The sequence below is a fragment of the Salmo salar genome, chromosome 09, assembly GCF_965601325.2.
Source record: "Salmo salar chromosome 09, fSalSal1, whole genome shotgun sequence".
NCBI lineage: Eukaryota > Metazoa > Chordata > Actinopteri > Salmoniformes > Salmonidae > Salmo > Salmo salar.
In genome coordinates, this window is record NC_138299.1 from 29,809,007 (window position 1) to 29,822,194 (window position 13,188).

The window sequence follows — 13,188 nt, forward strand, 5'->3', positions numbered from 1 at the left end:
ATCACTAACCAGGACAGTAATGGACGAGGCATATTGATATTAGAGAGAGGCATGCGTAGCCAAGTGAACATATGGGTCCAGTGAGTGGTTGGGCTGACTGGGTACACGGCGATTCAGACAGTTAGCAGGCTGATGCTAACAAGGTAACAGTTAGTAGGCCGGGGCTAAACAAGCTAGCAGTTAGCAGACCGGGTTAGCAAGCAAGCAGTTAGCAAGCAGTTGGCAAGCAGTTGTGACTGGGGGAATAGAAGCTTGTTGTGTGCAACAGGGAGTGGTAATTATATGCAACCTTCACAAAAACATTTACTTGCTAAAACATGTCCAGCTTGTCTATCTATGGGTAACAGAGTTGACATGTTATGTTCGACCTGCTCAGTGTTCCACCACAAAACACCAGAAAATGTCCAAAATGAGTAGAACCAGCTCACCTGCTTTTACTCTATGATTTGACTATTAGATGTTTAATGTCTCTTTTGATAAATATATTTAACTAGGCAAGTCAGTTAAGAACAAATTCTTATTTCCAATGACGGCCTACAATGATGATGAAACTTAGAGACATTTTGGATTAAGTGTGTTGAAATCTTCCTAGAAATGACACAGGATTGACAAGCCTTTATTTATAGAAACAAATCTGTTCCTTTGTTTTCCGTCTGTGCTCTCTGTAGAGATGCAGCTGCGGGCTGAGGGGCTGGAGAGGTCAGATTAATATTTTCTGAAAGGGCTGCCTCGTCATAAATCCACCTCTCTTTTGAAGGACATTTGCTGTTTGGGTTGACAGACAGAGCTAGATACTGTACCTTCTCAACCCTGAGAGCAGAGAGCTGCAGCCAGCGACTTTTCCCAGGTGCATATTCACGTTCACATTCTAAGAATATGGCCCAGGCTTTTTGAGTGACTTACAGACATTGCTGAGCTCATATTCTATATATACAAAAGATGGGGACACCCCTTCAAGTGAGTGGATTCGGCTGTTTCAGCCACATCCCATTGCTGACAGGCGTATAAAAATCGAGCACACAGCCATGCAAACTCCATAGACAAACATTGGCAGTGGAATGGCCTTACTGAAGAGCTCAGTGACTTTCAACGTGACACCTTCATAGGATGTCACCTTTCCAACAACTCTGTTTGTAAAATTTCTGCCTTGCTAGTGCTGCCCTGGTCAGCTGTGCTGTTATTGTGAAGTGTAAAAATATAGGAGCAACAACGTCTCAGCCGCGAAGTGGTAGGCCAGACAAGCTCACAAAACGGGACAGCCGAATGCCAAACTGCTTCTGGAAGTAACGTCAGCACAAGAACTGTTCGTCGGGAGCTTCATGAAATGGGTTTTCATGGCCGAGCAGCCGCACACAAGCCTAAGATCACCATGTGCAATGCCAAGCGTCGGCTGGAGTGGCGTAAAGCTCGCCGGACTCTGGAGCAGTGTAAATGCATTCACTACCTGGCAGTCCAACAGACTAATCTGGGCTTGGCAGATGCCAGGAAAATGCTACTTGCCCCAATGCATAGTGCTAACTGTAAAGTTAGGTGGAGGAGGAATAATGGTCTGGGGCTGTTTTTCATGGTTTGGGCTAGGCCCCTTAGTTCCAGGGGAAATCTTAACGCTACAGCATACATTTTGGACGATTCTGTGCTTCAAACTTTGTGGCAACAGTTTGGGGAAGGCCCTTTCCTGTTTCAGCATGACAATTCCCCTGTGCACAAAGTGAAGTCCATACAGAAATGTTTTGTCGAGATCGATGTCTCAATGGGCATGGGGGAAGGAAATGGCTACAGTGGCTGTGGGATACACAAAAAACAATCCCATTCCATTCCCTCCTTCTCCCTCTCTCTGTTATAGCTGGAACATCATTTGCCATTACTTGAGTTTGGGAGAAAAGAAGCAGAGCTTAATGTAGAAATGGATTAGAACTACCTCTTGTGGTTTTTTACCCCCCCCCCCCCCCCCCTTTCTCCCCAATTTCGATCTTGTCTCATCGCTGCAACTCCCCAATGGGCTCAGGAGAGGTGAAGGTGAAGTCATGCATCCTCCGAAACATGACCCGCCTAACTGCGCTCCTTAACACCAGCCATCTTAACCCAGAAGCCAATGTGTCGGAGGAAACACTGTTCAACTGGCGATCAGGGTAAGCCTGCAGGCACCTGAACAACCACAAGGAGTCGCTAGGGAGCGATGAGCCAAGTAAAGTCCTCCCGGCCAAACCCTCCCCTAACCCGGACGCTGGGCCAATTGTGTGCCGTCCTATGCGACTCCCGGCCACAGCCGTTTATGGCACAGCCCGGGAATGAATCCAGGTCTGTAGTGTTTTTAATGACAGTACACAATCTGTCCCCAGACAAATTCATCATGAGAGAATCTTTCAATTATTGTAGGCCAAATCTGTCTCAGAGGGATAAACGACCTAATTGGATCTATTTGAAAACACACATCTTCAGTTGACTTCTCCATGTCCAACTTTGCAAAGCATGTAATTAATCATGAATAATTCTGTTTAGCACCATTCTAATTCAACATTTTCAACACGGCAGTGGAGGCTTCAGCTCTTTATCTATAACACGTTCATAAGATTTGACATGAGCCAGCAATCTGGTAATGATGAGGGCCATTTTTGTGGGTGAAAATATGGAGCCTCGGAAATGACAGCCAAGGGCTAAAGGTCTAATTCTAGTACTGTACCTCTCACTGTTGCTATTGCACCGCACCTGAAAGTAATCCAGTTCTGCCATCATCCATCCATCCATCCATCCATCCATCCACTCACTCACTCACTCACTCACTCACTCACTCACTCACTCACTCACTCACTCACTCACTCACTCACTCACTCACTCACCCAAACCCCTCCTCTCAATCCCCTGCCCAACTCTCGATTCAAAAACTGACAGGCAGCTGTCAGTCAATCACCAAGCCATCGGACCGAACAATAAGACTTTATCACTTCTGCCTATTCAAGCAGTTAACTGTAATAACATTTGTCATACGCACGTCAAGGCGGATTATAGATTATGCAACTGCCAACACAATTACAACGCCTCTGGCACACTGTGAAACATTTCCTGTCGCTTTTAATCATTCTGACTATTCAACACGATGGCATTAAGATTTAGATTTCCAGTCGATGCAGCACAATGTTAGTTCTAATTCTGGCCGGGCGAAAAGAGGGAGGGGTTGACAGGTGACACCCCTCTGTGGATGATGATGGTAACAGGTCCTGTGGGATCAGGATCCAGTAATGGGATTCAGTTGTTACCCCAACTCAGGGAGCGTAAGGGTCAGAGAGAGAGAGAGAGAAAGAGAGAGAGCGAGAGAGAGAAGGCTGTGACCCAAATTGTACTCTATTCACTATTTAGTGCACTACTTTTGACCAGGGTCTTTAGGCTGGTCAAAAGTAGTGCACTATATAGGGAAGAGGGTGCCATTTGGGACACAGTCAAACTCAGGCCATTAATCCAGAGCCACTTACCTCATTCACTTGTCCCAGTGTTTTAATGGTGAAGGCAGGAGTACATGGGCTGAGGTGAACTCATGCCCTCCTCCACTCACCTGGGGCTGCCATTCAATCAGGAGCTCCAGTCAGAGCTCTCCACCAACACAGCCAGGTCGGGTCAATGTTGTGATACTGCCTGATTGCACTTAATGAGTCTGGGAAGCCCTGAATGGGAGTCAGTGTCAAGTGTTTGAATTCAGCCTCCTGATATTCAAATCAAAGTTTATTTGTCACGTGCGGCGAATACAACAGGTGTAGACCTTACAGTGAAATGCTTACTTACAGGCTCTAATCAATAGTGCAAAAAATGTATTAGGTGAACAATAGGTAAGTAAAGAAATAAAACAACAGTAAAAAGACAGGCTATCTACAGTAGCGAGGCTATAAAAGTAGCGAGGCTACATACAGACACCGGTTAGTCAGGCTGATTGAGGTAGTATGTACATGTAGATATGGTTAAAGTGACTATGCATATATGATGAACAGAGAGTAGCAGTAGCGTAAAAGAGGGGTTGGCGGGGTGGTGGCGGGACACAATGCAGATAGCCCGGTTAGCCAATGTGCGGGAGCACTGGTTGGTCGGTCCAATTGAGGTAGTATGTACATGAATGTATAGTTGAAGTGACTATGCATATATGATAAACAGAGAGTAGCAGCAGCGTAAAATGAGGGGTTGGGGGGGTGGGCACACAATGCAAATAGTCCGGGTAGCCATTTGATTACCTGTTCAGGAGTCTTATGGCTTGGGGGTAAAAACTGTTGAGAAGCCTTTTTGTCCTAGACTTGGCACTCCGGTACCGCTTGCCATGCGGAAGTAGAGAGAACAGTCTATGACTGGGGAGGCTGGGGTCTTTGACAATTTTTAGGGCCTTCCTCTGACACCGCCTGGTGTAGAGGTCCTGGATGGCAGGCAGCTTAGCCCCAGTGATGTACTGGGCCGTACGCACTACACTCTGTAGTGCGTTGCAGTCAGAGGCCGAGCAATTGCCGTACCATGCAGTGATGAAACCAGTCAGGATGCTCTCGATGTTGCAGCTGTAGAACCTTTTGAGGATCTGAGGACCCATGCCAAATCTTTTTAGTTTCCTGAGGGGGAATATGCTTTGTTGTGCCCTCTTCACGACTGTCTTGGTGTGTTTGGACCATTCTAGTTTGTTGGTGATGTGGACACCAAGGAACTTGAAGCTCTCAACCTGCTCCACTACAGCCCCGTCGATGAGAATGGGGGCGTGCTCAGTCCTCCATTTCCTGTAGTCCACAATCATCTCCTTAATCTTGGTTACGTTGAGGGATAGTTTGTTATTCTGGCACCACCCGGCCAGGTCTCTGACCTCCTCCCTATAGGCTGTCTCGTCGTTGTCGGTGATCAGGCCTACCACTGTTGTGTCGTCTGCAAACTTAATGATGGTGTTGGAGTCGTGCCTGGCCATGCAGTCATGGGTGAACAGGGAGTACAGGAGGGGACTGAGCACACACCTCCAGTGTTGAGGATCAGCGTGGCAGATGTGTTGCTACCTACCCTCACCTGGGGGCGGCCCGTAAGGAAGTCCAGGATCCAGTTGCAGAGGGAGTTGTTCAGTCCCAGGATCCTTAGCTTTGTGATGAGCTTTGAGGGTACTATGGTGTTGAAAGCTGAGCTGTAGTCAATGAATAGCATTCTCACATAAGTGTTCCTTTTGTTCAGGTGGGAAAGGGCAGTGTGGAGTGCAAAAGAGAATGCATCATCTGTGGATCTGGATAAATTAGTAGCACATACTGTGCCTGTGTACAGTATGCTGTCTCTACATTTGAGATCTAGAATAGAGGGAGTGTATTGACTATGCCGTGAAAAACGTATGTGGAGACTGAGATTGATTTGCGGTGTGTCCGTGCCTTTTCCCCCAGTTTCCCTGACAGAGTGGGTTTGAGAAAGAGACCTGGAACTGGGATCCAGAGACAACAAGGGTGAGTAACGCCTCGTAATGATGGGAGCTAAATAATCCTGTAAGCCTCCTCATGCCCACGTAACAACCCACTCACAACCTCAGCAACAGGAAACACATTGATGATAATGATCTGAAAATACATTCATCACTTCTTCCTGGGAGCAGAGTTGTATGGTTGGGCATATGTATGTAACATAGCATACACATGTTAATATATGATTATTGTCAGAACGACTCTAACATGCAGGAGGGGTGAAGTCAGGCGCAGGAGACCAAGGTACGTGAAGCACACATTTAATGAACAAAGTCCAAAAGTGCCGTAAAACAAGGCAGGGTACAAAACTCAAGCGACAGGATAGAACCCTAAATGAGTCGGGACGCAGCCCAGCAAACCCTAATGCCTAAACACAGAACGGCAGAGGAAAATCAAATCCCCAACCTACGATAAAACGACACAAAATAATCCCGCACAAACCCAAACCAAAAACAGACACACTAAATACCCCACTAATGAACTAACACAAAACAGGTGCTAACCTAAACAGACATAACCAAATGAAACAGAAAAGGAGATCGGTGGCAGCTAGTAGGCCGGCGACGACGACCGCCGCCGACCGGGGAGAGGCTGTAGACGTTGTGACAATTATGTTACGTCACTTGTAGCTTCAGCAGTGCGGGAGGAAAGGGAAAAGACCCCTGTGCTTCTGCCCCTATCTCTGAGCTGACACAGTTTGACAAGATGTGTCCGAGGCATTTGGCTACATTAGCATATTCAACACCTCACTGCTGAGCTGTCAGCCGGGATTGGACAGGAGAGAGCTGGAGTGGTGCACCCTGGGACAACAAGGGGGGTTTCCTGGCAGCATGCACTCAGACCTCCTCCACTACTATACCTTCAGACAGATTAATCTTACCCAAGGCTCAAATTAACCCACATTATTATCTACTATTAATTCACTATGGGAGCACTGTGGTGAGCAGCCTCATCAGCAACAAACCCACTGTGGTGGATGAAGTAGAGTAGACAAAGCTGAATGCCATGCACGTACACCTGCAAGCACCATCATTATCATCTATTAACATAGATTAGCATTCGCCAGGTCAATGGTTATCGTCTTCATCTGACTGGTTCTAAAGGGGCTTTTGAGGGAATGTAACTGGCGAGTATGGCTAGACTTCTGGGTGTTTCTCCACACTGTGTGGGTATATTTATACAGTGCAGTGTGAGGATCAGCAACGGGTTAAAACGAAAAGGAAAGGGTGCGCAGGGATCATCCACAGCTGACTTTACTCCTCCACTTCCTTTCCTTATGATGTGGATTTTGAAAAGGCCGTGGCTGTTTGAGGCTAAAGCAGATTCAGATATTAAGTAGACTACTGACTGACTGTAGCGGTCGGGGGAGGACATTCAGATTACCCAGGCATGGAGGGGTCTTAGGAACGCAGTTGGAGGGCATTGTGGGGGTGATCTCTTAATGCTCTTCCTCTGTGCTATTTTCTGACCTGGCATCAAATGGATTTGCCACAGCACCTTGAGCATAAAGGTCTCTCTACCTGAGTCAGGGGGACTCGAATTGTACAGCCTTATAACATTATGTAATGTACTTAAGTAGTATGTACTTGAATGGCAAATCTATTGTTTCAGATGTGCTGTTAACGTATCTGAGTTAAAGGGTAATTAATGATATATGACAATTATTATTGCATAGCTGTAAACATTGTCATGTAAACACAATTTACAAATATGTTCCTATTCCTAATTATATGAATGATTACTACTCAGCCTAGCCAATATCCAGAGTCTACTATAGAGACATCTATTACAACAAAGTAAAACAAGGCAACTTCTCCTATTTTCAGTGAAGGAATGACAGTGGCTCTCATCTAGACAGAGATATATACAGCCTGTGTAAGAGTGAGTGATGGTACAATGCTTGTCTTGCATCAATCTCACCTGGGGGCACAGCATCCACTAGTAATCAGTGCCAGTGCATATACCTTCAGTAGGAAGCAGTGCCAGTGCATATACCTTCAGTAGGAAGTAGTTCCAGTGCATATACCTTCAGTAGGGAGCAGTGCCAGTACATATACCTTCAGTAGGGAGCAGTGCCAGTGCATATACCTTCAGTAGGGAGCAGTGCCAGTGCATATACCTTCAGTAGGAAGTAGTTCCAGTGCATATACCTTCAGTAGGAAGCAGTGCCAGTACATATACCTTCAGTAGGGAGCAGTGCCAGTGCATATACCTTCAGTAGGAAGCAGTGCCAGTGCATATACCTTCAGTAGGGAGCAGTGCCAGTGCATATACCTTCAGTAGGAAGTAGTGCCAGTGCATATACCTTCAGTAGGAAGCAGTGCCAGTGCATATACCTTCAGTAGGAAGTAGTTCCAGTGCATATACCTTCAGTAGGGAGCAGTGCCAGTGCATATACCTTCAATAGGGAGCAGCGCCAGTGCACATACCTTCAGTAGGAAGCAGTTCCAGTGCATATACCTTCAGTAGGGAGCAGTGCCAGTGCATATACCTTCAGTAGGAAGCAGTTCCAGTGCATATACCTTCAGTAGGGAGCAGTGCCAGTGCATATACCTTCAGTAGGAAGCAGTTCCAGTGCATATACCTTCAGTAGGAAGCAGTTCCAGTGCATATACCTTCAGTAGGAAGCAGTGCCAGGAGCTTGTCTCTGAGAACCAATGCATCACCTGTCAGGCTTGTGTCTCACAAACACACTGAAAAGCCTATCTCTACTAATGTGATATATTGTGTTATGCATAGGGTATGGGTTTCATTCAATCCGTATCGCAGAAGTTCAGTGCTATAATGTGCTTGACATTTTAAGGTAATTTCCAATTGAGCCGACATACCATATGCAGCGTTTACCGTGATTGCGGTCTCCGTGAACACAGGAACATTGCCTTTAAATGTCAATCGTGGTAGCGCTGAACTTCAGCATTACGGATTGAATCGATCCCTAAATCTTATGGTGAGATCTCTATTAATTTCCTCCCAGTGTACATTTTGCTCAGAAGGTGTTACATTTAACACTCTCACAATACATATGAGTGCCACTGTACAGTGTTAAATAACACTTCTGTTGATGCGTTTCCCTGTTGGATTGAATGGGACATTTTTCATGCAATAAGGATTCATGGAGACATATACAGCAATCCTGAAACTTTAATAGTAATAGATGTTCTTACAAAAAAGAATATTGTGTAATTTATGTGAATTACAACATTGCTAAACACTCACACATTCACCTCTTATTAAAAAATAAAGTAACGGTCTTTGGAAGACCTTATCTCAACGTTATATTATTACCTCCTAATTTGGGGATTTAAATATTACAATTTGTTGGAAGTTCTATCATAGTTGGGTAATATAAGTAAGTTCTTAGTGTATGTTGTAGAAATACAAATACGTACAGTGTATACCATGACATGAGAAACCTTCTACAACCTTTTACAATAGATAGTCTTACTACAAAGTCTTCTTTCATCAAGATCACATAAGAAATATAATTGAATACTAACAGCCCCTACGCAGATCCTTAAATAGGTTATTGCTAACACTAGATGATGCCCTGTAGCTTAAAATAATATATCATATTACAAAAAGATGTCAAAAAGGATGATGGAATACATTTTCCCACTGGGCACACACTGGTTGAATCAACGTTGTTTTCATTTCAATGACATCTGTGCCCAGTGGGTTGACATTTTGCATCAGCTCAAGAGTGGGGGATGTATACACAAGAAAATGGCTATTCACTTCAGCATCCGAATGTTATTCATAATTCATTAGATCATGTGGCTGATATAACTCACTGGCTATAATAGAGAACTTGGCTCAAATAGATGTTTATCACTCTCGCTCAGATAATTACACTTACAGCTTATGAGGCAAGCCAGACAACATTCAAGAACGACTGTCTCCTTGAGAGAAGACAAAAGAAAATCAAGAAAGGAGCAACTCTTACCTGTATCAGCTCTTCTCAGCGGAACAGAAAGCTTAGAGGCTGAGATTGAGCATGTTTTTATCAAACCATCACATTTACCAAGCAATCATCATTTAGTGGGTATTGTATGTTCTTTTCAGTTCTGTTCTAGACAGAAATCAGTCAATCATTTTGATACAAACTCATAGCACTGTCACTGTGATAACCTAAAGAAATGATCTCCCTGACATCCATGTACACTAGAATGTGTGTTGTGGTGACACCAGGGGTCTCACTCGCGTCTTGAAAAGAGCCTGTTAATATTCTCAATTAAGGGACGTGGATTAATCGCCAATGTAACAACTGCCTTTGGACGTACCGCAGCACAAAGCTATTTCACTGAACAGTTCTGAATGTAAAGAACCCAGCTTGAAGGAAACAGATAGAAAAATGCCCAGCATTTCTATTACCCCACTTATTTAGATCATACAGCACGTAAAGACTCCAAAGAAGGTAGCTAAATAACAATTAAGCTTTGACAACCTAAAGCTGTACAGTATTTTTCCTGCTCATGTAAACTGTGCTTATATCTTTCAAGTCTGCCTTGATCATATACTGAGAGGTTTGTTGTAAAAAAGTGAAATGTCTTTGATAGATGTATTGTTTAGTGTAATAAATAATGTTTTAGACGAAGAATTTGCTGTTGTGATCAGAGTAAATTAGACTGTGAGTGATTGTCTTTATTGGACCATAAACTGGTGTGGCATTGCTAAAGAAACTGAGAAGCAATAACAGTTGGAGGATCCAAAAGGATGTTGCAGGAATTTTTCATTAAAGCCAGTGTCTGTTGGTCCATTTTCTGTCGATATTACAAAGGAAAGCTAATACTTTGGGCCTTCCTTTGTCAGAACAGATAACAGGCTGTAAGAAGCTGAGCACATGGCTAATGCAGAAGTAATCCCAGAGTCCCATAAATGTTTTAATAGTCACGTCTCTGTTCATCCCAATAATTAAGCAGCACTCCTCTTAATTGCCTCTCTTCTATCTGGGGGACATTTTAAGATGGTCCAGTTCACCCTGTATGTACCCTTCAGCCCCACAATGCAACACAACAACATTCAGGAGCATGATGTCCACTGAAAATTAGGCGACTAAAGTTGAAAATACCTTTCTGCCTCCAGTTGAACTGTGCATACTGTTCGTATCCTGAAACTTTAGGATTTTTGTATTGAAAGTGAATGATGCTGAAGCTTCAACTATAGAACCCCCACACCATAGCCAGCATCTGCATCCCAGAGCCCTTTGATAATTCAGTATGTGATATTTGTCCTTTGTCTTTTATCACGTTCCCCCATGGGGAGGCTCTTTAATTTTTGGCTGGGTGGGCGGGAAGGAGAGATGGATCAGAAGGTGAATGCGTAGACCACTCCCACCACCACGATGTTGCCGATAGTAGCGATGATGGCAATCCAGAGCCAGATGGCGTCACTGGACGAGGACTGGTCATCCTGCTGGGCCTGGGCTGAGGCAGCCGCAGAGGCAGCATGGACGCTGGCCGAGGAGTTGAAGAGCGAGTGGTCGGCACTGTAGTTGTCATTGGGTGAGGAGTCCATGAAGGCCCCTGTCATGACTGGGATCTGGAGGAGAGGGAGGAAGTGAGGGAGAGAAGGAGAAAGATAGAAAGAGAGAGAATTAGAGAAGATGGAAAGGTGTTATTTTATTTCATATGCAGTGTAGAGCTCTTTGCCAATAGGTACTGCACATCGATCTAACATTACAGTAAAGTCCCTTATCCTGTGAGTAGGATTTGTTCTTGGGCCCTGCATTAGCAAGTTAAAGCAGAACAGTATATTAAAATAAATAGTGAACATGATATCACTGCATCTTGTTGCAAATGGGAACAAGGTTTCTCACTTGTTCGTGTGGATCCCTCCTGAGCACACACAGGCTAGTTCCCACCCTGGGAAATAGGGCTTAATTAACACCAAATTAATATTTAATCTGTGGGAAGTGAGATTTTTAAATTTATTTAACCTTCATTTAACTAGGCAATTCAGTTAAGAACAAATTCTTACTTACAATGACAGCCTAGGAACAGTGGGTTAACTGCCTTGTTCAGCGGCAGAACGACAGATTTTTACCTTGTCAGCTCGGGGACTCAATCTAGCAACCTTTCTGGCCCAACGCTCTAACCACTAGGCTACCTGCCGCCACTGATTTATTGCTTGGGACAATTAGAAGCCCTAAGAATGCTGCTGGTTGGCAGAAAGATGGAGAGTATCAGTACTGTATGTAGTGTAGGAAGCTGAGGTGTGCCTGAGAACAAAAAAGAACAGTAGCTCTCAAACTAGAAAACAGACTTCTCCTCTCCTCGGAGGGCTGTCGAAATCACCATGCTAAAAATACATTTGGATGAGATGACGTGGAGCAGTCGCACTATATACACCGAAACACTCTCCCTCTCTCTCCGCTGGCGCTCAAACAAACACACACACACAATAATTAATAGAAACAAAAACACACACACACGCTCCTTTGAGGTCTTTCCTCGCACACAGGGAAATGTCTTTTTGAAAAGCATTCCGCTGCTCGCCAGCCATTGGCCCTCGGTAGTGAATAATGACATGACACATCCAATTGTGTGCCAGTTATTCCTCATGAGCATGACGGGAGCGGACATCCATGTATGGGGGAAGTAGCCTGGGAGTCCCTAACCCCAATTAGTGATCACTCAGCCAGAAGTAAATACTGAGGTTGGCTGATGGATGGATGGAATACTGATCTACAGCGGTTTGATGCCATCAGAATGTGTGACTCATATGTCTGTTTGATGTGTATGCTATGTACAGTACCGTTCAAAAGTTTGGGGTCACTTAGAAATGTCCTTGTATTTGAAAGAAAAGCACATTTTTTGTACATTAAAATAACATCAAATTGAACAGAAATACAGTGTAGACATTGTTAATGTTGTAAATGACTATTGTAGCTGGAAACGGCTGATTCTACATAGGCGTACAGAGGCCCATTTCCAGCAACCATCACTCCTGTGTTCCAATGGCACGCCTTACAAGTCCTTAACTGGCAGCTTCATTAAATAGTACCCGCAAAACACCAGTCTCAACGTCAACAGTGAAGAGGCGACTCCGGGATGCTGGCCGTCTAGGCAGAGTTGCAAAGAAAAAGCCATATCTCTGTCCAGTGTCTGCGTTCTGTTGCCCATCTTAATCTTTTCTTTTTATTGGCCAGTCTGAGATATGGCTTTTTCTTTGCAATTCTGCCTAGAAGGCCAGCATCCCAGAGTCGCCTCTTCACTGTTGACGTTGAGACTGGTGTTTTGCGGGTACTATTTAATGAAGCTGCCAGTTGAGGACTTGTGTGGCGTCTGTTTCTCAAACTAGACACTCTAATGTACTTTTCCTCTTGCTCAGTTGTGCACCGGGGCATCCCATTCCTCTTTCCATTCTGGTTAGGGCCAGTTTGCGCTGTTCTGTGAAGGGAGTAGTACACAGCGTTGTACAAGATCTTCAGTTTTTTGGCAATTTCTTTGCATGGAATAGCCTTCCTTCCTCAGAACAATAATAGATAGACAATTTTCAGAAGAAAGTTCTTTGTTTCTGGCCATTTTGGGCCTGTAATCAAACCCACAAATGCTGATGCTCCAGATACTCAACTAGTCTAAAGAAGGCCAGTTTTATTGCTTCTTTAAATCAGGACAACAGTTTTCAGCTGTGCTAACATAATTGCAAAAGAGTTTTCTAATGATCAATTAGCCTTTTAAAATGATAAACTTGGATTAGCTAACACAACGTGCCATTGGAACACAGGAGGTTGCTGATA

At 44.4% G+C, this 13,188-nt stretch overlaps 1 protein-coding gene across 1 annotated transcript; it reads right to left on the reverse strand.

Moving 5' to 3' along the window:
• Window positions 1-8,575: 8,575 nt before the first annotated feature.
• Window positions 8,576-12,219, reverse strand: LOC106611160 (uncharacterized protein C14orf132). The gene has a single exon (XM_014211067.3). The coding sequence runs from the start codon at window positions 10,977-10,979 to the stop codon at window positions 10,755-10,757; it is 225 nt and encodes a 74-aa protein (XP_014066542.2). The 5' UTR covers window positions 10,980-12,219; the 3' UTR covers window positions 8,576-10,754.
• Between the last annotated feature and the right edge of the window lie 969 nt (window positions 12,220-13,188).